This window comes from Drosophila willistoni (genome assembly GCF_018902025.1).
Source record: "Drosophila willistoni isolate 14030-0811.24 chromosome 2L unlocalized genomic scaffold, UCI_dwil_1.1 Seg196, whole genome shotgun sequence".
Lineage (NCBI taxonomy): Eukaryota > Metazoa > Arthropoda > Insecta > Diptera > Drosophilidae > Drosophila > Drosophila willistoni.
Window position 1 is genome coordinate 2,825,902 of NW_025814048.1, and position 26,802 is coordinate 2,852,703.

The window sequence follows — 26,802 nt, forward strand, 5'->3', positions numbered from 1 at the left end:
ATTGAAATTAATGGCTGATATGCATTTCGCACACATGCCTCTGTAATTTATGACAAATCATGACATTCAACATTATTCATGCCCCAAATGGGACACCACCGCCCACAAAAAGCATCAACCAAATTGTCCTCAGCACTTAAACAAACACAAGTCGCAGGCAAAAGTCAGTGTTAGCTCGGATTTCTATTTATCCAAAAGTAATAACAAGAAAAATAACAAGTACATTTGATACATGTGACAGAAGATGTGAAAATTCACTTGAGACAAATATTTGTGAACATTTCCCAAAACAGATTTCGTATTGGGCACAACAACCATTAAACTAATGAAAACTAAAATGCTTGTCAGAATGTAAGGTGAAGAAAAAATATTTTCTTCAAATTATGTTAAGTGAAGTGGAGAAAAAAAACTAAATATGTGAAATTTCCGATAAAAGTACTCTTTGAATCTCTTTTCACATACGTGAAATTCGAAAAAGTGTGGCAAATTATTTTTCAACTGACTTTACACTGTTATCAAAACATTCAGTAAAATACATTTTTTGGAAATTTCTGTCGCCAAAAAGTTTGCTTACAAGATTGTTAAATCTTAAATTGTCTTTAAACGTTTTGAATTGAAACAGTACCTAAAAACATAAACTTTTCTCACTCCTCACTCACAACTTTTCTCAGTATCGTCTTTAAAGATGTGAAATAAGTTTAATTTGCCACAAAAATATGCAATGGATACCCTGTATATTAGGTTTTTGAAAATAGTTTTAGAAACATCTTGTAGATAAAAGAGGTCCTCATTATGTACCTCGTGATATTCCAAAATTATCTATGGTGGCAAGGCGGTTTAATTTTATCATACTTAAACTAGTTTAAGACCTCACTATAGAACCAAATTTCTAGATAAAATTATAAGAGTCATTCTATGGAAAAGTTTCGTGAAATAGCTCTAGGAAAAGAAGAAGAAGAAACTAATATATATATATTATATAGTTTCGGCTATTGATATTAGAAAAATGTTCTCCTGTAAAAGTTGAAAAGTCGCCTAAAATATTGTTGACAGCGAGGAATACTAATGGATTATATATTGCATACTTTAGGGAAATATTGTACTTATTTAACCATTCCTGATTCGCCAATTAAAGTTGTCAAAATTCATTTGATCATTCATTTCACTTCCAAATGAGGTAGAGGCATATTTTCTCCATTTCGTTTCCAACAATCCGTCTTTGGTATTGCAATTATCGTGATAATATTTAATATAAAAAACTTATTTGAAAGCATTAAAGACACCCAAAAAAAACGAAATCATAATTCCATATAAGAGTCGTTAAAAAAGTCTTGAGTTACTCCAAAAAGCTCTGGAAAAGAAGGTAACAAAAATTATGTAGACGAAAATGAGGAAAATTTGATACAAAAAGTATGCAATAAGCTTGTCAAGAATTTGTTTTTTTAAACATATAAAGAAGTTTTTGGAATATTTTGTAGTTTTGTAGCAAATTTTTAACTATTTTAACAACGAAAGTTAAACATTTCTTGCAAACAATGAATACTTTTCCAGACTCATGCATGGGGGACATGGTTCCCCCATTTCATAGTCCTAGATCCCACAATGAAATTGACTAAATCTGCCATAAAGTAAATCTGATAGTTCCTCTTAATCTTAAATGTTTAAATAACTAAATAAAATTACCTTTAAATTGTGTGCAATTTATGTAAATTGTATTTCCTCTTTGTTAGATTAATTGCAGGACATTTGCCAGCCATTTCTTCTTCAAAAAGAAAATCCTTTAAAATGGCAAACGATTTTTCTCCCAACGAGCAGAACTGTAATCACTTTAAGGATTAAAATTAAATATTAAATACAAATCCAGGGAAATAAATTTTAACCTGATTAAGATAATCTCCATCTATATACACATATATATCTCTTTCATTCATCTGTAGGCCATCGCATTGAATGCAAAATAATTGATTGCAACTCATCAGCATGCGCAGGAGAAAGAAATGTCCAATGAAAATGCAAAAGAAAGACTCAATTCAATACAATTAAAGTGAGAGCGCCCGGAAAAGTGGGCAAACATCATGTTGTTAATGTTGTGTTCGTCAAGTGTTCTGTGTTGTTGTGTTGCTCCTGCTGCTGCTTATATAATATTAAGACGCTCCTAACAAAAAGAAAAATAAGCAAAAAAAATACAAAAAGTGCCAAGTGTGTATTCGAAAAGAAAACGAAACGAAATCTCCAAATAAGCAATATTTCGACTAGCCATCAGCAAAATACTTATAAGCAAAGGAAACTAAGGAAAATAAGAAAAACTAAAGCAAAGGCAAAGGATTAGAGAAGGACAGTCATGCCCTTTGGTCGGAAATCACCGCTAGAGGCATTGGCCCTGCCCGGTGTTATGTTGGCCTATAAATACAGCCAATTTCGCCAGCGAAGACGCGAGGCAGCCAGCCGACGGGTCACCGAGCGCGAACTCTCGGCGCTGCATCATAAAATCGTAAGTAAAATAAAAAAAAAAAAACAAAGTATATATAAGAAATATGTATATACTGAAGCTTAAAATATGCGGCCTAAGCAAACAAAACTCATTTTTTATGTTGGCAATAAAATGCCAAGGAATAAACGTTTATCATTAGCCCAGGCCAGCAAATGGTTAAAAAGAAAGTGTGAGGTGAAAGGAGTCCTTGTAGCTTGGACATTTTAAAGTTCTCTTTCTTCAATGGCTTCCGCTTTTTGTTTAGCAAAATAAAATAACAACATACAACATAAAACAGGGCAAAGTACATCAACAAAAGGTGGAAGCCCACAAAAGTAGGCAATAAAAAATGCTATAACTTGTATGTGACATTTCATATGTGAGTCTGTATGTCTAAGTGTGTGTGTGTGTGTGGCTGTGGCTTTTGTAAGTTTCTTATTTGCATTTTAAGACCACATAAAATAAGAACTTGTAAAAGTTTGTAGAATTTTCTTCCTTTTTTTTTCTTGCCTAAATTGAAAATTCTCTTTCAGTTGATGCTACCAAAAGTTTTGTTTGCCTAAGCAAATGTATTTTATTTTGGCTGAAAATCTATTTAGCTAGACTTTGGTATAACTTAGTTTAAGTAATTTGAATAAAAATAGTTAATATTTAGTTGGGTGTTTAATGAAGTGTAGGAAAATTGTATAACAGACTAAAGGATGTAGTAACTTTCAGGCCAAACTCCTTTCAATAAAGACAATTGGTTCGCATTATTTTGCAGATTTTAACATCAAGACAAAGGTCTCAAATTAAAATTTCATTCCTTTAAATCTGATTGTCTACTTGGAATACGATAAATTATAAAAGAGTAAAGGCTGAATCTTCTTGGCAGAAGGTTCAACATTCGAAATGGAAACACCCAGAAGGACGGAATTTGTCTCCTTGTCCTAGCAATAACTTAATAACTAACAAATTTTAACACATACCAAACAAAAATTTCATATTCCCATAAAAATTTCGCCTTCAAGATTTGGTCATAAGTCAGTTGAGGAATTCTAATCATCATAAGTAAGAAAGGGAGGAAACCTTTAAATATTCATTATTTTTGTTACCAACAAAAAACTGACAGCTTCTTGACCCTTTTTGCATTTTCCACATTAAGTTATAAAATGGCAAAAGAAAAAAAAAAACAACAACGAAAAGCAAAACAAACATTTCAACTTGTCCATTTTCTTTGCCTTTTCGCCTTTATTTTGCTTGTTCTTCTTCTTCTTGTTGCATGCCAAAGAATAAAATGAACAAACGCGGCAAAATAAAAAACAAAAAAAAAAACTGTTAAGCTCACTTGAGATTTTACGAGACTTGTTTGAAATTTATGACTTTACAAAAGCCATAGACAGCCACACCCACTTATTCATACACACACACACACACTAACACACGCATACCCATACATACATACATACATATAGACACTAACTTGGCCACTTACATAAGGACTGAAAATGCACAAAAACAGCGAGCCTCGGTCTCAACTGTTTTGCATAAAATCTGACGCGTGACTGTAATTTCTTCAGGCGACCTTGAAAAACGAAACACACACACACATACAAAGCCACACACGCACACCAATATATATTAGCCTGTTAGAGAAGAGGAACACACCAAAAAGCTTTTATGCAACATTAAAAATTACAAAGGCCACGTATTAAAAATGCTTTTACAATTAAATACCTACCAAAAAAAAAAACCTAAAAAAAACAAAAATTCTACAATAAAGGTGAACGCAAGTGAAAATGGCCATTTTGGGGATTTTTAGTGGCCAAGAGGCAGCAGGAAGTCCAAGGGAAAATCCTACTTACAATTAGACTAATGACCATCTAAAGTGAGTCACTGTTTGGTTCCAACTACTACAAACAGATACTTTTTGGCTGTACTAGAATGAAAATTTCAACTAATGCTTCAATTAAGGTTTTTAGGCAATTAGATTTCAACTTGAAAGTGGACCAAAAACATGAAATATTTTGTTTTGATCTGCCAATTAGCCCATGTTAATAGAGTGAGAAGTTCTACATATAAAATTTCATGTCAACAGTTTAGAAAATATTTGCAAATAAATTCTCATACTTTTTCTTTAATTGGTCATTGAAATTATAAAAAGCTGATATAAGAAAATCAAAGAAAGAAATATTTTGAAATACCTTCTTCTACATTTTTTTCATTTGGAAACTTAGAAAATAACTTTAAAAGTTTTATACTAACGAAAAGTGAGAACTCGCCTACTTTTCAAGCCTAAGTTGTAGTCCATAGCATATAAAACACTAAGTTGATTATATTTTCTTTAGCTATGAGCATTTCATTTCAACTCAACATAAACATATGCACTTAATTCAAAAGAAAACGAAAGAAGAGCACAAATTGTTCAATTTATGCCTCAATATGGGTCAAGAGGAACATTTTGATATACATAAACTGAATTGTTAATTGGATATGTGCCAGATATCTCTAGAGGAACTGGAATGTCAGGTTTCTGAAAGTTTAATGCAATTCAAAATTGATTTTTGCTGTTTTTCTATCTAATTAGTTAATGTTAGTTAGGCCAAGTATAAATTTATTGTTTTGCATATACAAAGACAAGTCTCAACAACGTAAGAGGCTTAAGAATACATTGAAAACACGATTTAACTAGAGGTCTTTTTTGGGTAGACTTTAGAACTTACATGAATTAAGATGAGTATTTTCTTAATCTATGGTTTTCAACTCTAAACTAAATCAAGAAATAAGACCAAATCAAAAGTAACTTTTCAGTTTTAGTTTCTTCCGCATATTAAATGGTTTTAGTCCTTAAAATATATCAATTTCCAATAGTACAGAAATTTGATTCATTTTTTTATAATCGCTTGCATTTAATCTTACTGTAAAAGAAACGACTTTTTTGCTAGAAATTATCTTTACTTGAATGGCGCATAAATTACAAATAAGAAGCCGATTAAGCATTTACTTTACTCAGTCAATTAAATTTTGGTTTAAATATCAAATAAGTTCGTTTAAATATTTTATACATATCTCAAAGGACTAAACTTTAACGCGTTTGAGTTTCTATAAATTCTTAAATTTTAAAGTGTCAGTTGAACTCGGCGAATATTTTTTTCATGCCAAAACAAAAATCCCCCGAAACACATGCGTATGAGCTCATTTAAGCCTAAAGCTCACACACACACACACACACACATACACAAACAGATAGAGACAGGGAGAGAGAGAGACAGTCACATTTTGCTGTCATTTCGCAGCTAATCCCCTAAAGTATGCAACGAACAAGCGAAAAAAACAACAAACAAGAAATTCTCGTTTCTCGTTTGAAGGCGACAGCCTAATTATGAGGCGTATACGCGATATATGCATAATATATCAAGTATACGCCTAGTGGCATGCCAAAAAACCTGACCATTAAAACTTGATTAGACCAGAGAAATACACATACACACACACAAACACACACACATATGAAAACACAAAAACTGGTAGTTGAGAGAAAGGAAAATCGAGAATGGGGAATTTGGAATTTGGGAGCGGAAGAAGAAAAGAAAACAGAGAAGAGAGAGGAAGTGAGGTAAACCGGGAAGACAATCCTTGTCCGATTAAAAGGAATATGCTGTAAAATATTTACTAGCCATGAAAATACGAGCTCGTTGGAAAATGTTTATGCCCCACTCATCGCCCACTCACTCTCCCGCACAAGTCGCGTGACAATTCAACATAAGATAAGCCCTGAAACGAAACGTGGACATTGAACACGTTCAGCAAACAGCATTGAAATGGCCATGCAATCGAAATAAAAATAAAAATTTATAATTTACTTTAGCCAAAAACACACACAAACACACATAGAGAGAGAGAGAGAGAGAGAGAGTAACTCAAACTGAGCGGAGGTGAAAACTAATGTCCCTTAGCCTTGACTGGGCCAGTCTGACATTTGCCTCAAATTGAAATGCGAACTGGACATGATTATTAGCTGCAGTTGCAGCAAAACTAAAAAACAAATTTTCTTCTTTTCCTTTTTTTTTTTGTGTCTTGTTAGCAGCTGAAACTAAAAAAAAAAGACCAGAATATTAAATGGTTGAAACCTTTGTCCTTTTTAGGCAATTTGCACGTTTGGTCGAGCATTTGCCTTACTACAAAACATTCGACTTTCTCTTTGCCAATAAATGACCGCACAATTTGACTTGGCACATGGCACAAGAAGAAAAACCAGCTTAGTCATCCAAATACCAAAACATTTTCACATGCATCCTGTAATCGATGCGGTGGGCATTTTGGTTTTAGAGTGAACGGAAAGAGGCCAATGTGGAAAATATATTTGAACAAAGTGTAAACCAATTTATAAGTTTGTTATTTACTTTGATAATGAAAAGAATGCTTTCAAGTATTTTTAATGTATAATGAAAAGAATTCTTTCAAAATACTTTCATAAACATCTTCCTAAGGTCTTAAATTCTAATTAAAATACGTATCAGTAGCAGACTTTTATATTTACCAAAATGCTTAAGGTCTTTGAAATCAATTTTGGGATATTCAAAAACTGTATGTAGATTTACATCTCCTTTTCAAACATTCTCAAAAACTGCAACCATAATCCAAGAATTAATTGAAGAATGCCGTAATCTTGGATTGGCTTGACCCTACCCATTAAAATTTTTGCAGTAGAGACAAAGCAGGAATTACCTTGGAAAGTTTCAAAATTCCTCATAAAATTGTCTTAAAAGCTAGCACACCGCAAATGATTATTTTCAGAAAAGGATACATTCAATTTACTTATACAAATACTTATACTACTCTAAAGTTTTCATATTTCAATTGTTCAGCATCAGAAGTACTTAAGAGTAGGATTTTTGTCTTTTCCTAAAGACTAAGCCTCAAAGTAAACAACGATTCGTATTTTCAATTGTAAGAATTGGAGAAGAAATTGTCGACGAAATTGCATTTTATTATTTAAAAAAGGTTGTTTGTTTGATTTAGTTTTGTAAAATGGTATCAGAAGCATAACAAATTTTACAAATAAATATAAATTCCATAGTTTAGTTTTGTCAGTTTTTGGTATAGTATTTTGGTACCGTTCCATCTTGCCAAAATAAAATGTTGCGAACTGGATAAGCAATTTTAAATATATACTGACTGAAATTTAAAATCAAACTCTTGAATTTGGGGGATACTTAGGGATGTGTTGACAATTTTAACCATATAGACTCGCTTTCTTTTACCATACCTACAAGAACTTCAAGTTATTCAACCAAAATGGAACCTTTTTTGCAAATTCTGACGATTTTGTTATTTCTTGGCAAACTTTAAGCAAATATTATGGTATGGGCATAAGAAATCGAATAACCTGATTGTCAAAATTAACGGTACTTACTCGATAAGTAGAATCCATCGATAAGTAGAACTCATTTTTCTTATACCTTAAATTTCAGAGTTTTAAATGCTTTCATAAATAACTTCCTTTAGCTTAAGTGCATAGCATTAAGTCGTTTCAATTACTTTTAAGCACTTTCCCCTCTGATTGTTTAAAGTAAAGGATATCAAGGACTTTCATCAGGTTCGTTTGTAAAAATGTATATTGCCTTTGCCTATTTTATATACGTACCTACATTTATATTTTTGTTGTTGATGTTGTTGTTGTTGTTCTCGTTGTTATACATACTTGTGGTCAATTGCACAAACATTGCAATAGACCTGGCCTTGCCATGCCCTTCTCTGTAAAAACATCGTCATTCTCTGCCCCCGCCTCCCCTTTTACACTCTCCTGCTCTCTTTCATAACTGTCTCTATAAATCACATAAAGCATTTGAAAATAATTCCAATTTGAGTGTCCTTTTTTCGGTTGCTCTTGTTGTTTCTGTTGAATGTTATACATGGCACCTTGGGTGTCATTTAGTTCACCTGTTAGTTGTTTTTCGCCTTTTCTCTTTTACGCTCTCTCTCTCTCTCTCTCTCTCTGTTGATGGGTCATTCAATCAATGTCTTCTTTTGCGGGCTGCTGGACAACTAAAATAAATCATTAAAATCAAACATTAATCAATTTTATGGCTACTACCAGGCAAAAATGGTCATTAAACAAAGATTTTTTTCGGTTTCCTTTTTTTTTTTTTGGTGGGCACGCAATGCCACAGGGCGTAGACGGATATCCGTAAGACGAAAGCAGAGAATGAGAGAGAGAGAGAATGAGAATGAAAAGAAAAGCAAAAAGTAATTGAACTTTTGTGTTGCAGCAGACACGCAACTTTTTTTTCTCCTCGTTTTTTAGGATAATGGCGAAACCTGTCTTCAAACTCATTCCCCCTTTGCCCTCGTCCTCGCCCACGTCGACAACGTCGACGACGTCAACGATGTCTTTGTCGTTGTGCTTTATTTAAATATTGTAGTTTTAGAATGTCATGTGCTGGAGCCGTTGCCTTTGTCGTCTGCGAACTTCCGTTTCCTGTCCTCCATTCGCCTTTCTTGCGTCCTAGCAAGCAATTAGAGTGCATTAAACTTTAGTGTTTACGCATTCGATGTTAGTTGCCATGACTCGATGGGTCGGCCATCACGTGCTGCATTTAATGTCGGCTATCCAAAAAGGGTTGCTACCCTCACACTCACCCCTTCTTTGGGGTGTGGCACTTGCATTAAGGCAACTCACGCGATGTCTACTCTATAAGTATATGTAAGTGTGTGTGTGTCCTGGAGGACATGTTGTTTAGTTTTGTGTTGTGCCAACGTTTACTTTAATTGCATTGATTGTTACTTTTATCCATTGTTGTTGGCCAAGAAGACACGTATGTATGTAGATATGCCATGGTAATTGCTGCCTTTGTGAAGCCTTTTTATAATGGCAAATAATCAGTTTCAGACTTGTCAACTTTCCACCTTTAACCTGAACCATATGTATCAAAGCTAATTAACTATTCAATACTATTCAATACTACTTATAATCATTTCTATTACACGGATAGATGAAGTTTCTTTTTGCCCTCTGGCATTTTTGGCACTCCCAAACAATTTCTTTTTTTTTGGTTTTACACTTTCCAGCCATTTCCTAATTGCTGGCCACATTAAAAACCAATTAAAAACCATAAAAGCCAAACAAACAATATAAGTTTCATGTAGGCGAATTTCTAGACAACTAAATCGGGGATAGGCAATCTGTGCAGAGGAAAAGAAAAACCACAATAACACACAGTTTTAGCCTGGTCCCTGCTATCAATTGGCCATCTCTGGCTAATTGCAAAACTCACACACACACACACACACACACACAAACACACACTGAGGGAGAAGCATATGTGTAATGTATGGCTAAATCAAAACAACAGCAACAATAACAACAACATGGCCCAGGCCAATGAGTAGGAGACACAAAAGAGGCAAAATCATGGTAAATACCAAAATACACTGAAAAAATTAAAGACCAAATGACAAATTTTTGAACATTTTACCATCTCAAAATCCCTAATATCCTGCTACAAACTTAATTTAAATACTAATTAGAATAAAGCTTAATTCTAGTTAAATAAAACAGTGTAATTCTGAAATAAATGAGCAAATTATGCAAACAAATGAGAAAGAGAGAGAGAGAGCGAACAAACTCATTAGTGGAGGGATTAAGTCGAGCGAAATTCCGATAACTGCAGCTTAGCAACGATAATTGCAGCGATAACTGCAACAATAAAATTAACAATAAGTGCAACATTAAATGGAACAAGCTGAACAAATTATTGCAGGTATAATTTTTACGATAAAAACTACCATAAAATCTGCGATAAGTCCAACAATAAATTGAACTATAAATAAAACGATAAAAACCAACGATATCTAAAGCATTTCAACCATAGAGAAAATAGTGAAAAACTTCAAGTTACGAAATAAAATCACGAGTCTACATTAATAAATCTGTGAAATTTTTTTTAAACTTTAATTGTCTCATAAACCTAAAATTTAGAAAGAGATTCAAATAAAACACTCATTCGATAAAAAATGAAATTTATTTATTGAGGAAGATTGGGTTATTGGTTGCTCTGTTTTAAATTTTGCAACGCGAACTTTCAATTTGTTTACTCTTTCTTTAAATCAATCAATAAAATAATAATTTTATAATCTAGAAGAAGGCTTAAAAATGACTCGTCGAGATGACTTTTAATAAAACGGTGTTCCAAATGTTAGGTTCTATTTTAACTTAGTCATCATCTATCTATCTCGATATGCAACTTAGAAAGTTTATACAGATATCGAAAATAGCTCCAGAATTGTTATGTACAATCCAATCCCACTACATATATTAAAGTCCAAAATGTATTTTATATCTTTCTAAATAGTTTTGCATATTTGTATCTCTAGGAGTGCCAGCGAAGATAAGGTTAAAACGGCTTGTAAGAAAAACAACTTCCATCGATTTAGGCTATAGAGATCGACGACGATGGCAATGAGTGTTTGCTTTCAAAGGTCCTTCGAAAAGAAATCTCAAGAAAATAAAGAGAACCTAAAACTCAAATGAACCAATAAAATATTGATTCACGTATTCCATTCAAGTCTAGATCTTCAGAGCTTATGTGATCGTCTATTAGGGTATTAATCAATGCAGATCCCAAAAATAAAAGGCGTTCATTTGCCAAATTAACCTATTTAAAGCCAACATTATAATCCAATAAGATAAGCAAAGTCGTGTAGAATATGTCTCGTGACACTCGGGACTCAACATGAATTTTCTGCCATTTTCCTTCACTCTTTGGCTCATCTCGTACCTTTTGGACCGTCTCTAACTTCCTTATTTTAACCTCAACAAGTCTGACTTTGAAAGCTCTATTTGCAGTCTACTTAATACCAATGAAGCCTTTGAACAAAGATTTGGAATTACTTTTTCATTATGAATATATATTCCTTTTTGAGTATTTTAATAGTCTGCTGGAGACACTTAGACGACCACAAGGAATTGAACACCAAAAAGAAGATACAAACCCGTCAAGCTTCAAAGCGTTTAAATGTTCCTGCAACAATCTTCCTATAATGTCCAAATATTTTCAGTGTAAAAGCTTTCGCAGTTTGTTTAGTGCCTGGTACAAAATGATGACAAAAGTGTCAAATTTGCCAACTAGACACAGGCACATACACACACTCAAAGGGAAAGAGAAAGAAATGGCTATAAAAAGAGTGATAGAGATGGAAAGCATAGTAGGTGGGTGGCGAGAAAGAGAGAACACCATGGTGGACCATCTCATCAGGCATAATTATGGCTTTTAACACAAAAGTGCAAAGTGAAAAGTGCAAAGTGATGCTAGGCAAATGCATTGAAAACTGGTTGACAGGCTGGAAAGAGTTTTAGAGGAGAGAAAGCGAGGATTGAGTGTGTAAATGATATAGTTAACTTATTCAGCAGCTAACTTGGCTCACTAAAAGCGATTTTCATGCAAATATAAATTATTTGAAAAGGTAACACCGAATCCACTTCCCCCTCCTCCACCTCATTTTACCACATTCCATGTGTGTCTGTGTCCCCCCTTTTCACTCGTTCAGGATATATACATTTCCATGGCTTTCATGTCAGCTCATGTGTAGAATAGTCGACTTTTTGTAAATGTGCAAATGCCGTGTATGTATCAACCTTTGTGCAAGTGAAAAAGGATCTCAAAACAGCAGAAGGGCTTCGACTATACACGACATAGAGAACAAAAAAAACAAAAAAAAAATGCTGCAAATAATGGTGGGAGTTGAATCGGAACTTCAACAAGTTCTCTTTCAGGCTTTTGTTCATCGTGTTGCCATTTTTTCTATATATATTTACTTAGTTCGTTCAATTTCAGCACAGATTGAAAGCCATAAAAATCAATTTGGTAAAATAATTCTCATATTTCAACAGTTGGCACATAAAAATACATTTTAATTGAAATTTAGCCTTAAAGCACAGAAATCAAAAAAACTAGCAAAAAAGAGCCAACTAATTTCTAAACCCAAGAAGTTTTTATACTCTTGGTAAATATACTTTTAAAAAGAACATTATTTTGTAGTTTTATACTTAATTACATTATTAACTGATATGAAGAACTTCAGGTATGCGAATCACCTATTTGGATCAATTTAGGATATATTGTGAGACGAGGTTTTAAGGTTTTACTCTAAAATAATCCTCTCAATTTTAAATTAATTAGCAATAAGAGTTATAATTCTTATGATCAAAATTATATGAACTGAAAAAGTTTTCCTTTTTTTTTGTTTATCCATAGAAAGAGTTTCGTTTATTTTCAATCAAAATTGAGGGCTGTTGGCAAAAAGAAAATTAGTGCAAAATAAAATCATCTCCACAAAAAAGAAAAACATTTTACTTGAGAAAAAACTTAAAAATTGGATTCTTAGTAGTTTTAAACTTAGATGTCTTTGCCAAATTTCGAATACAGCAAACAAAAGAAACTTTTTCACAATGAAAAAAAAAATTAAAAAAATAGGAGTCTTCTTGTAGTTTCCTAGAAAAATTTACTTAAAACAAACAAAAAGTCTTTAGTTAAAGTTCTAAAAGAAACTATTAAACTAAACTGTTAAATCAGTGTCATAGAACTTAAAACTTTACCTTTTTGGTGGCTGTCTTCTCATCAAATGATGTCGATGCTTTGGAGAAACCAAAGGGTATGAGTTTAAGGATCAGATCATTAGATCCTTAAACTCAAACCCCTTTGATGGCTATAAAAATAAAATCAGTTGAAAGGTCAAAGTGCCTGCCAATAAAGTTTTAACAATTTTCATTAAAATTTCATGGAATTGAATAGTCAACTAGATAAAGATTTAACTATAATTGGTTTTAAACCAGAATTACATATTCAATCTTAGTAAGAACTTAAAACCAAAACCAAATGTCATCAGCAAAAAGAAAGTACTTGTATCTCAAATAGTTAAATAACTGATCAAGCTTCCTATCATAAACATTAAACTCTTTATTAGAGTATATAGCAATTGGAAAAGTTTTATTTGTTTTACATACATTGTTTCCAGTATGCGTGTGTATAATAATGTGTATGTGTGTGTGTGTGTGTATTGCGGGCGATTTTCCAATTTCTCATCTTCATCTCGGATTTCCGACCATGCGGCGTCGGTGGCGGCGAAACATTGCAAATTTATGACAACAGTTTTTCCCCCCAACTCATTTTTTTTAGTTTTTTTTCTCTGTTACTATATAAAGTTCTTTTTTTGTTGTTTTGTTGGCATTTCCATTTTTTATGCTGCCAGATATTGTCATGGTTTGGAGTTTTTCGGTCTTCTTCCTTTATGAAATGGGGGCAAAAGTTTTGCGCGTAATGAAATGTGCAATGGCAGTTGGCAGATTCTCGTGGTTACTCTCCGTTAAAACAAAAAGACAACTAAAACTAAAGAGAATGAGAGAGAGAGAGAGTGAGAAAGAGAGAAAGGATTGGCCTAGGGGCATTTGAGAAAGGAGAAAGTGAGACAGCTAAAAACAAAGGGGTAAAACTACATCAGAAATTGGTTTAAAACTCAACTTTTTCAATATACATTTATAAATGAAAGAGTTTTGTTTATTTTTCTTTAACCAACTGGTTAAGTGAGTTACTTTTCTTTTTTGATATGCATAACTTTTCACATAAACAATTTAATAACAGTCTATATGAAATAAAGTTTGGCATTTTAATCAAATTTTCTTCACTTTTTGTCTGCATTCTGTAGTAGTTGTTATTGAATCCATATCAATAAAAATCCATAATTGTTTAATTGATTCAGTTTGTGTTAAATATTTGCTGTTCATATTTGTTGGATTCAATAACGTTAAGATTAAAGATAGTTAAGAACACTTCGCAAATTCAAGTCGCCCAAAATCATGTCGGTCTGTGTCATGTTGAAGCAAAAAACTTCGACAGACTTCTAAAAAAAGGAGTAAAAGTATTTTTAAGCCATAAAAGACAATTTTCTAGTCTTCTTATTTACTGTAGTTTCTCTGAATAGTTTTTCCTAAATCTATATTAAATTTCTTATTATTTACTGTAGTTTCTCTGAATAGTTTTTCTTAAATCTATATTAAATTTCATAGCTTTAGCTTTATTTTGAAGTTCACTTTTATTTTCCTTTAAAATTTACACTCGTTGATTAAGTTATTTTGCCTGAAATTGGCCAACAAGCAAGTCTCTCATAAACTAAGAGATGGTCTGCTTAGAGTTTCCACTTCAATGGTTTTCATGCCATAAAACATCATTCATCTATCGTTGCTTTCGATAAACTCGTTTCGCGTCCTTTACGTTAATGTTGAGATCATAAAAATACTTGAAATATTGGTTTAGTCTGAGGAAAAAACGTTTGAACATTGAGCGACATGAAAGGCATATTAAATGCAATAAATTCACTTAGTGGCAACATGAGACATCACACACACACACAGCCATACACACCCATACACACATAGACCCATTGAGAGCCGTTGACACGTAAACGTTGCCTGATATAAATGCAATTTCTCATGACAATGTTGGACGCCGCCAAGTATGCTACAAATAAACAGCACAACATCAACCCACATACGCTAGAAGGAGAAGGAAGCGGGCGTAGAAGAAAGAGGCAAAGAAGTGAGCACCTTCTCGCTCGTCAGGACGCCGCGGCGTCTCCTGTCGTCCCACATAGCTTAATGGAATTGTAGTCAATGTTGCTGCACTATGTTTTCACTTCTCTGTCAGAGTGCCTAACGACTTCTCTCTATATACCTATATATGTATGTATGTACAAATGGGAGAAAAGCAAAGTGCAGTCAAACAACAATAGAACAAAAAAAAATGCAAAAATCATGCAAAGTTCACATAAAAATTCAAGCACTAAAGCTCTTTGCTTATCGATTTAATTAATTTTTTTGCACTGCAAACTGATTGATTGACTGAATGACTGACTGCAGCCTACTTTTCGGTGTCAACGTGAAGTTGAACCAAATTGGAAATGGAAACAACTTAAAGAGCGCTTCAACAAGCAAGCAACTAAATTGAGTACAAGAGAAACTTGAATTTCTATTTAACCAATGTCATGTGTCTTTAGGCTTTTACTTGACTCATCAATCAATGCTTAAATACTCATTTAATATGCCAGCAAAAACCCCGCCCCAATGCTTATTATCCACACCAACTGAGACCCATGTCCAGGCACGTGTTTTTTGTCCATGGCATGCCACAAAGCCATAGACAACTAGACAACTACTCTCCTCCTCCTCCTTTCAGCCTTAACTAGATAGCAGAAGTAGGAGTTCCCCGCTTTATGACCCTATTTACTTCATAATTCAAATGACCCTTTTTTGGTTGGGCATAGAAATATGCCTGGAATTATGTAGGAAATGAATTCTTCAGGCCATGGCGGCTGGCAGAAAAAGCAGAAAAAGGAAAAGCCAAGTTAATTTGATTTCTCAATAAGCGAATCGTTCTTACTTATAAATAGCATCATTTATTATGGCCTAGTGGCAATTTGGTAGGCAGGAGGTAATACAAGGTAATGATAATAAGGTAAACAACACAAGAATTCCAAGTATATATGGCTAAGGTAAATGAAGTGGGGCAAATCATTTTCTGTATATGCAAGTTGGGGAAATTGTATAATGTAAAGTTAGTCACAGCAATACGACTTTTTATTTACCAGTTTTTAGTCGGCATTTTCCTTTGACTAATTGCAGTCGATTGGTGAACATGTATAACTAGCTGACTATTCAAGAATTACTTTTAAGTCTGTTGCATACTTTGGGGAGCAAATTTCTTTTGTATTGGTTTTAAATATACGCCTTGAATAGAAATCGGAAACCAATTTATGATATTTACTAGCAAATTTCTCTTTGGATTAGTTAGTTTTGGAATCCGTTTAACTTGTAACATAATTTAACTTTCACATATTAAAATTAACCTCCAAAGAGAGTTTGGACTCATTATACCATACACCCATAGGGTGAAATGGTATATTAAAGTCGCCAAAATGTATGTAACAGGCAGAAGGAAGCATCTCCGACCCCACAAAGTATATATATTCTTGATCAGGATCAAAAACCGAGTCGATCTAGCCATGTCCGTCTGTCTGTCCGTCCGTCCGTCCGTCCGTCCGTCCGTCCGTCCGTCCGTATGAACACCTAGATCTCGGAGACTATAAGAGCTAGAGCCACCAAATTTGGTATGCAGTCTCGTGTAGTATGTACGCTTATCGAGTTTGTTTCAAATTTTTGCCACGCCCCCTTCCGCCCCCAGAATTTACATAAAACTGTTTTTCTTAAAAAGTATAGCAGATAGAAACATCAAATTTGGTTTATATACTCGTTTAGTTAGCGCGCAGAAAATAATTGTTCCAACTTTTTGCCACGCCCCCTTCCGCCCCCGGAATTTACATAACTCTGATTTTCTTAAAAACTATGAAAGCTACCGACATTAAATTTGGTATGTAAGTTAGCTTAATAGACGCGCAGATATTGACTATTTAAAAATTTTGCCACGCCCCTTTCCGCCCCCGAAAATTAATCAAAACTGATTTTCTCAAAAACTAACAAAGCTAAACTCACCAAATTTAGTATGTATATTGGCTTAGTATGCGCGCAGAATACATATATTTTAATATGTTGCCACGCCCACTTCCGCCTCCATAATTTAGAAAAAACCGATTAGCTCTTGCAATTTTTTGACCATCACTAATAAATCTTATCCATTTCTATCAAACTAAATTTGATTGAAATCGGACTAGAAACATACAAAATATACGTATGAACGTATTTTGCTACGCGATCCATAAGGGCAGAATTGGCCGTTGGCTAGTGGCGGCGCTAGAGTGCTCGTGTGTTTGTAGAGTGAGCGAGATAGCATATGCATGTTAAAACAATTTAATATACATACATTTGGTTTTCGAAATTTTAAATATTTGTTTCACCTGGTGTATGGTATACCCAAGTCGGCGAGACGACTTACTTACTTCATTTTTTTTATTAAGTCTGTTATATGTTGGAAATTTATGCAATTATTTCTAATTTCTTAAGATTTTGTATTAGTCTTTTCACATTTAAATTCTAATCTTTAGCAATAGCTATGCCTAAATATTTTGTTCAAGTTTTTTATGGCTTCATAAATTCACATTGGAAATTGTTTTCTTCACTTTTGCCAATATCTTATCGATTTCTTGTGGGGCAGTTACATCTTTCATTGTACGACTTTTACAGTCTGCTGGCAAATACCTATTTTCTGGCATCCATAAAATATAAATTCGATAAATTACCTTTTACTACGCTCCACTCCAATTTCACCCGCTGTAGCCACCCCCAATTGACCTAGTAAACTTTACTTTCAGACTGTGAGTGTGTGTTTGTGTGTGTGCCAAAACACACACAAAATTCACAAATCATTTAGACTTCTTCCCCCCCTCCCAAAGACCGTACCATAGCCTCTCTTAACTCAATTCTACTCTATTATAGTCAATATTCGATATGCGATACTTTTACCTAAATCAAATTGTGTAAACTGCATTAAGCTGTCACGTATTGCTTGGTAATGAGCGGGAGGAACGAAGAGGGTTGGAGGAGATGCATTTTCAGGCTCATTAATAATGCAATTCACACACCAGTAGCAAGCACCCGTTGCACCCACATGGCTCCATTTCATGCTTCCTTCCGGCCAGGCAACACCGAACTTGCCGCCAACTTCCGCCTCGTTAAGCGTTCGCCTATGAAATGAGTTGCAACAACGAAAAAAAAAACAAGTCCTTGTTGTTGTTGTTGTTGATGGTCGCTGTCGCTCATTGCACATTATAGCTCACATCCTGGCATAATTATAGTCATAGCAAGCAGGTTGCATTTAAAAAAACAAGACGAAAAAAAAAAACGTACAAACAAAATACAATTTGTGGCTAAAGTTAATAAACCATTTGCAGTCATTATATATTAATTACTTTTTAATGGCTGCTCGGCTTCATTATACCCTTGCAAAAAGGGTATATTAATTTTGGTCAAAAGTGTGCAACGCATAGAAGGAAGCATCTCCGACCATATAAAGTATATATATTCTTGATCAGCACGACGAGACGAGTTCAAATCGCCATGTCCGTCCGTCCGTCCGTCCGTCCGTCCGTCCGTCCGTCCGTCCGTCCGTCCGTCCGTCCGTCCGTCCGTCTGGATCAACGCAAACTCCTCCTAGACCGAAAGAGCTACAGAGCTGAAATTTTGCATGTAGGCTTGTATATACTGCAGGCGTTGTATATCTCGGATTCAGCCGGATCGGATCACTATATCATATAGCTCCCATACAAATGGCAAAGTCACGAACAGTGACTTTTCTTAATAACTTCGTTATTTTCTGATCTATTATCATGAAATTTAATATAGTTAAGTTAATTACATATATAAACGACTATGCCAAATTTGATCAAGATCGGGTTACTATATCATATAGCTCCCATAGGAACGATCTTTCGAAAACAGTGACTTTTGTCAATAACTTCGTTACTTTTGACGCGATTGCTTTTAAATTAAACATTTGTTAGTTTAATATATCTGTTAATGACTGTGCCGAATTTGATAAAGATCGGGTAGCTATATCATATAGCTCCCATAGGAACGATCCGTGGAAAACAGTGACTTTGATTAATATCTTCGTTGTTTCCTATGGTAAGATTGTAGGTCGTTCTTTCGGACACATTAGCCCTTTTAGATTAAACGTTTTTCCACTTTGATGTGGCTATAGGTAAGGAAAAACTTACCAAAAAAGTTGCAAGGGTATACAAACTTTGACGCGGTCGAAGTTAGCCCCGGCCCTCTGGTTTTTTTGTTGCTCTCTGTTGCCAATTTGGCCTCAGTGGGTGGGGGGAGTGGGGGTAGACATATTCCACTTACATCTAAGGTTTCCCATTGCGTCATAGGCGCTTTACCACTTTGCATGTCAAACAAAAACTAAATTAAATTACTTGCTTTGCCATTTGAAGAGCATTTTCTACTGAGTCATGCCTAAAAGTAGGCAATGCCAAATTATGACTGTCTCTTCGTTAACAAATTCTCTTATTGTTAGATTTCTGTTTCGTTTTGTTTGTCGTTTTCGTTTTATTCCCTAAGATCACAAGTAAACTAGAAACTATGACTACAACTAAAATTGAAGCTCAAATCACGCATCTAACATAAATCTCAGTATGTTTAAGAGAGATTTCACTGGTCACGTCACTGGAATGTTGTTGCTCAGCATATTGTTATCATCTTCCTGTTGCCGCTCCTCCTCGTATCTCTGGCTTGTGACATTTAATGGCATTTTGTAGGTAATGGGCAACTGTGGAGCCAGAGAAACAATTGTCCTTGCCTTGTTGTTTCTGCCAAAAGGTTTGGCATCATTCGTATCCAAATAGAATTTGCCCCGTAGTCTGTGTAAAGATACATAATTAATGATTATATATATATATGGAATTTGGTCATATTCTCGGCCTACCTGGGATCAGCACCCATGCCCATGAAAGCATTCCTATTGCCTCCCATGCGGCAGATGCCAACTGTCTGTGAGGCCTCACAACGTTGAACGGGAAAGGCTCTTGGCTGCCGTACACTTTCCACAAAGTATTCCCAGGCACGCTGATGACTGCAGCCAACTACAACAAGAGAATAGAGGCAAAAACATAAATGTAAGCCAACCATGGGGGACATGGGACAGAGAGCATACTCACTTATAATGCCCAACCAGCGATTATTTGCAATTTCCTGTCGAGCACATCCCGGTTGTAGGGGACGTCCGCCATTTGGATAAAAGTCAGCATGTCCCATGGCCGTGGGATTGCCCAATATACCGCCATCCGTGTGTATGACATCGACGAAGCGTGCATCGCTTGGACTTAAACGGCGATTGGAACTATTGCCCTCGAATAGGGGTAGAGCGGGATCCAAAGCGGTTATTCTGGTCAGTTTTATGCCCCATTCCTGCAACTGTTTGCCAGCAAAACCAGCTACCTCGGCACCCAGACTGAAGCCAATCAAATGTATAAACTTGGCCGGATAGCCACGTTCCATAACCAAATAACGCAGGAAACGGGCAATATACCGTGCCGTAATAGGCAAATTCTCCACAGCATTCGTGTACCAGGGAACCGCTGTCATCGCACTCCAATCGATGAGTATGACATTGTAGTTTCCACGCTGCAAAAAGGCTGAAAATAGTAGATAGACAGAAAGAGAGAGAGAGAGGGAGTAAGAGAAACTATTGGCCAGGACTTTGATGAGGAGACAGCAGTTCCCCCAGGACTGACTGCACTATGGTCAAATGGTCGACTTTTTTTGGCATAAATTTTGTATGCTATGAGAAGAAAGTTTGATTTGTTTTCTTTCCAACTTTGCAATTTCTTCAAAAATAAAACAAAAGAATTTAAATTCACCCCTCATTTCTTAAAAAGTCAGATTAGAAAAGAGAAAATCAAGTAATTTTTTAAAAGTTACTTCTTGTATATACATATTTTGCATATTCACCCCCTAAAGTATGCAATAGACAATTAAAAATTGTACCTATTAAAAGGAAAAACCTACACTTTAACTTGGTAGTGTTCTGTAGTTCAAAAATACTTACAATAATAGTTCAAATTTGTCTTAATAGGCAAGATATGTTGACAGCGCTATAAAATGACCATCTATTGCATACTTTTGGGCACAGAGGGAACTCTCAATTAGCCTCTACCACAACTTGATGTATATATTTTGAGAATCATTTCCATAATGAAAATTGTTTTTAACTTTATGGATTTTTTGCCAAACAAATTTTAAATTTTATGAAATAAAATGGACTTTTGGACCATAGTAGACTGGGACTGGGACTGGGGACTGGGTGAAAATTTCACTCACCATCTTTCAGTTGCTGGCTGCTCTGCTGTTCGCCAGTGGCCGATTCCGAGAATCCATGCAGATAGATGGCCAACGGGTAATTGAAATTGAAATTGCTCTGCGTCCACTGAGCAACATCGTCGCTCAGGTGCAGCATTTGGGCTGTGTTACGGTTACGCCTGATGGCCCAGGAGATATAAAGTGAGAAAGGGATGGAAATGACCTGTCAATATGCATGACTACTGGGATAATGGAGGCCTTGTCTTACCTGGTGTATAAAAGAAATTTGATGTCCTCACTTTCTCTGATGGCACAGCAACTCGAACAGGAACCGCGTGGAGCGGCACTGTAAAAGATCGGGGAGCCAGCTGCAAAAAAAAAAAAGAGCCAAAGGAAAACGGAAATATTAAATCATTTTTCATGTCACTTAACCAAAACGGACATTCAATTTGTTAGCCGAGTATAAATTGATTCATTAAGTTTATTAACTAACTAACAAGTTAGTTAAATGACAAAACACAATATAAAAAGAAAAAAACCAAAAAACAAAAAACTCAACTAAAGCAAAACAAAGAAACGAAACAAAACGAAAAGAAACGAAACTAGCTAAACGTTGCTTCTGTTGGCCATGAACTTGAGTGCTTTGAAGTAGCAACAACAACACCAACAACAAAAGCCAGCGGCAAAAGCAATCGCACGTGACGCATACGCCCCATGTTACGCGTTGTAAAAGAGGGGCGGCCAAAAAAAAAACAAGTTTTCATCAACTCAGAAATATATTTCTGTGTGTGTGTTTTGCTTTTCATTTTTCTGTTTTTTTCTTCTGTATGTTTATCAATATCTATGAGTGGGTCAAGCCATTGCAATGTCAATGACGTCTCAAAAGCAACGACTCGTCGTAGTCGTTGTTGTTGTTGTTGTTGTTGTCGTCGTCTGTTTTTTGTCATGTTTTGTTTTGCTACACAAATTTATCGGCGATTTTTGATGAGCTGCCAAATTCAATCACAAATGAGTCTAAAAATGCGGATGATGTTGATAATGACCTTAGACAATGCCAACATTAACATTACTTGGCAATTCTTGGCCAGTCATCATTACCATCTGATACATACCTACTCTCGCTCGAAAGGTATATTAACTAAGGCGTTAAACAACTAAATCAACATCTACTCTGTCTAATTTAATCCTTAGGCACAAATTTCAAAAGTTTTGCTAATAAACTAACTAGATTTATGCTTAATGAAATAAGTTTTCTTTTGACCTTTGATTTGGTATTAAAATACACACAAAATTGTTAAAGACTGTGTGAAAATTTGCTGCTAACCAAGCAAAAGTTTCAAATAAAAGATAATCTTACAAGGGGAAGTTCAGGTATTCCAATGGCTGATTTTTATGAAATTTTAATATGTTGTAGATACTCGGAAGCTGTGTGATTTCCTGCGTTTTCTGTAGTTTTTGTTGTGTTTTTCTCATAGATCGCGTTCAGTATTTGTATGGTTCATCTTCAAAATTTAATTTTTCAACTAAAAAAAACTTTTCTACATAAGAGTTCTGCATTAAGAGTAGCTGATACACACATGCTTGCTATCTCTCTCTTATATATTTAGTCATTTAACTAGTGGAACGCCAAGGGTCACTCTTACTTGTAGTTTTGGTTTTTAGATGATTTCCATATGTTATAGTTGGACAATTCTCACACATTTACTATTTATATAAGGAAGAAGCTTAAATACGAAATTTCTTAATAAAAGATTCCAAATTGAGAGACTTGTTGGCATAGAACAGGATAGAAGGACAGTCGGATACCGACCAAATCTGTTGAACCTAATGAAAATTGTACCAAATGAGTATCTTAGTTAAAAGTTTAAGAGTTACTACTTCAATCTCTCCATTAAAGAAGATGTGATTTACTTCATTTATCTTAGCTGACTAATCTTCAGCTTATAAAGAAGAGAATACAAATTCGTCTAAGATTAAGCAATATATTACTTAACCTAAAAGAGTATTCGCCTATCGACTTGAGACTACACAATTTGTATTCTCTTGTCTTACTCTAAATTTTATGTATATAGCTTAAATATATATATATTTGGATGTATGTAAATTTTACTTCCAGTTTTTTTTTTCATGCAGAGCGGAAGAGTTTTGCCGTGTTTATTTATGGGAAACGTTGTTGTTGTTGCTATTGCTTTTTTTTTGCTTTTGTGTTTTCTCATTTTATTTGTTGCTTTGTTGCTACTCTGAATGTTGGCAGCGTCACGCCGTGTATTTTAATTTGTATTTTTTTTTTCTTTTTTATTAAATTTAAATGTTCATTTGGCCAACAGCTAATTAGCGACCTCATGCCAGTCAGTTGTTACCTATGATTTGTTGCATTCTAAGCCCCGTTTAAAAGTGGTTTGAAGGATCAGAGGGGACCGGCTTTTGTTATCTTTTGGATGATTTTTGATTCTCACGTTGAGAGATGACATTGAAAACAATTCTCTAGTGACGGGGGATTTTCATATGACATTTGGAGATCATAGTGAAAACAAAACAAAAGTTCAACTAGCTACTGATTATGCTAAACAAACAAAAAAGAACCCCAATAGGTGTTAATTAAGCGTAAACTGTCAGTTGCCAGTTATAACTTGCCTTAAGTTGTAGTTTTATGCGGGGTTCTCGGGGTCATAATTGCCGCCGGGGAAATTATTGTCACCATTAACTGAATAGAAGCTTTCATTAATGGAAAGGGAATCTCTATGGGAATCACAGACCGAGCTCTGCTATAGTTCAGTAAGTCAGCAATATGTTAGAGTGCGGAAAAGTTGCATTAAATGAAGTCCAATTCTAAATTGAATTTGATTTAGTTAGTCGTCACCTCAATGGTCTTGGGTAGAAAGGTGGAATAGCCTTTGTTTGCTAAACTCTTCTATTTATTTACCCATTTCATAGCCAAGTTTCTTTAATTGTATTTTATGCGTTAACGAAAGTATACAATAACAGATGACAGTTTTTTCGTAGTATTACTGTTTTTTTAAAAATAAGTCGAGTCGTGAGTCGATCGGAACAAATTTTTAAAAAGACGGCCTTTGTTCAACCCATGACTCCTTACTTTTGTTTACCTTTGTTCCGCTTATTCTCAGATCATCTAATTCACTTTTGATATATGTATTTTTAACAAATTCTATTGAGCCGCCTCAACAAAGAGCAGTGTTATATACTAAACAATAGTCTCTCAAATTCGAGGATATCATATGGGATATAATATTTGGAAAGCTGGTGATTTCTTATATTTAAAAAATACAACTATTTTTTTTGAATGTTGTATTGGAATCTATATCTATATATAGAAAGAAAAATATAGATAGTATTGGAAACTATATTTTTCTTTCTTTTTTAAAATAATCAACTCAAAGGATTACGCAGACATAGATCCTCAAGTCTTTGAGTCCTACATACTTCTGTACAAATTATTGGCGACCATAATGCCTTTCGAAAACGTCTGTTTCTTGAGACTTATCCCAAGCTTATCAAAGCAAAACTATAAAAAAAGAAGATCATCTGTCTAATGATTAGTAACCCATTGCTCTGAAATCATTTCCCATGCTAGCCTTTATTTAAATTTGGTTTTTATCCTTTGCTTACATCTTGGAAATTGAGAAGAATGAAATTGAATTTCAATGCAAACTATAGTGGCATTTGAGGAATTGTTAGCATTTCTAAATAATGTTGGCTTGTTCAAATCGGATCACTGCCATTAATATCTATCTACATATTACCCAAATTTAACCAAAGTGACCTAAACACTATTTTGACGTACACAACTACAATCACAAAAAAAAACAAAAAGAAATCTGAATACGAATAGGAAGGGAGAATAAATATGAAAAACAACAATCCCGTCAAGTTGCGTCCTTGCAAATTTTTTTAGAACTTAAAAACTTATTTAGCTTAAAAGAATTGTGCGAAGAAATTGTAGAAGAGAATTTGAAGATCGGTTAATTTTATAATCCTATTAAAGTAAATTTCGAATCATTGTTATTTTTTTTTTTGGATTTTCGAGTCTCAGCCATTAATCATTCAAATGAAATTTAAAAAGTAACGCCCACAAGTGAATAATTAAGTAATTGATAATTTAATTGTATAAAACTATTACCCATACTGACTGAGTTTCCCATGCTATATCAGATATTGCCTATGTAGAATTGACTATTAGATAGGTAAATAAATTTATCTTATGTTGGACCTTCCTTCACAGATAAGTAAACTTCTCCAACTCTCGAACTGACCTAGGCCAATACCAAGTAAACTGAGTGTTTACAACAACAATTGAGTCTATTGACTTTTAACAAAGACGTCAACTTATTTACAACACCCCACCCACCCCTCTCTCTCTCTGTCTGTCCTAGCTTATTAGCTAGCCTTGAACTTATCAGTAAAATATATGTCTAACAACTACAGCAAATAGACATCGATTAACTTAAAACTGACATTGAAAGAAGTGCTAATAAATATGTCGACTTACCGAGCAGAAATGTAAAGACATTGCATAATGTTGAAGCAGCTGGCAAGACCATAATAGATTGCACTATATACTAAATATCATATATACACTTAGGATATATATGTATACCAATACACACACAATTTAGTTAAGGTTTATGTTTTCTTGTCGTTCAATGAACTCGCACAGTAAATTTATTCTCAAATTCTTTTTTTTGAGGGGTGTGAAATAAAATTGCACATAAAATTTGAGTAAATACGTTTTTGGTTTTTGCGATTTCCGCATAAATAATTATCATCGATAGTAGATATATTGATATATATATTTTTGTTTGCTATTCCGCGATTCCTCGCCGACAAACGAAAGAAAGAAACGCGAAGACAAAGCGAACACACGATCTGTTCTGAGCGAGCTGCGTAGACGAACTGAATGTGTGAGTCTTGGCTCGATCGGTTAGTCGATTGTCCGGCTAGAAACACTCAGCTGATAAACCATAAAGTTCCCATCCGTACTCCGTACTTCTCCCCGCCGCCGCCTCACGGGACACAACAAAAGACTGAGGCAACAAACTTGACAAAATCAGGCATGCTCTCTGTGTAATTGAAGATCATAAAATTATTTATAATTTCCTGATTGTCGCCGGCGCGCGCGCTCAACTTTCATTATGCTCATGGCATACGAAATTGATAGTTCTGTGGTGTGTGGGTGAAGAAGAAGAAGAACTATTGCCATGTGGGTGGCCAAAACATAGTTTTGCCCCTTGAATTCAGAAGTTGCGAACAGAAGCGACTGCAATGGCCAGCCTTTAAATCAGCTGGCCGTTCACCTTGACCGGCAAGTTGACTTTTGGTTTCAATTTGCCCATATAAAAACGCTTTCAACGATGCTTATCTCTGTCAATAACAACAGCAACAACGTTTTATTTTTTTTTTTTTTTGTTAATCCATTCTGGCCCATCCTCAATCGTATCGAAGGCATCTTACCTTGCCTTTTACTTCTTTTGTGCTGGTTGCGGGTCAATTAAGCAAAGACGCTAAGTTTTGACACATTAATCATATG

At 34.7% G+C, this 26,802-nt stretch overlaps 2 protein-coding genes across 4 annotated transcripts in view; one reads left to right on the top strand and one right to left on the bottom strand.

The window, feature by feature from the left end:
* Positions 1 to 26,802, top strand: part of LOC6639984 (pneumococcal serine-rich repeat protein) — a 32,443-nt gene that overhangs the window by 797 nt on the left and 4,844 nt on the right. For all 3 annotated transcript variants that reach the window (XM_023182106.2, XM_047010167.1, XM_047010169.1), the window contains exon 2: positions 1,938 to 2,491. In XM_023182106.2, the coding sequence (XP_023037874.1) occupies positions 2,342 to 2,491 (150 nt within the window). In that variant the 5' untranslated portion in view covers positions 1,938 to 2,341. The remainder of the gene's footprint in view (positions 1 to 1,937; positions 2,492 to 26,802) is intronic.
* On the bottom strand, positions 19,491 to 25,816 carry LOC6640134 (phospholipase A1 VesT1.02). The gene is made up of 6 exons (XM_002063610.3): positions 25,765 to 25,816; positions 21,526 to 21,625; positions 21,279 to 21,436; positions 20,117 to 20,593; positions 19,885 to 20,041; positions 19,491 to 19,819 (listed from the first exon to the last, which is right to left on the bottom strand). Exons 1-6 carry the CDS (start codon positions 25,814 to 25,816, stop codon positions 19,618 to 19,620), a joined length of 1,146 nt encoding a protein of 381 aa, XP_002063646.3. The 3' UTR covers positions 19,491 to 19,617.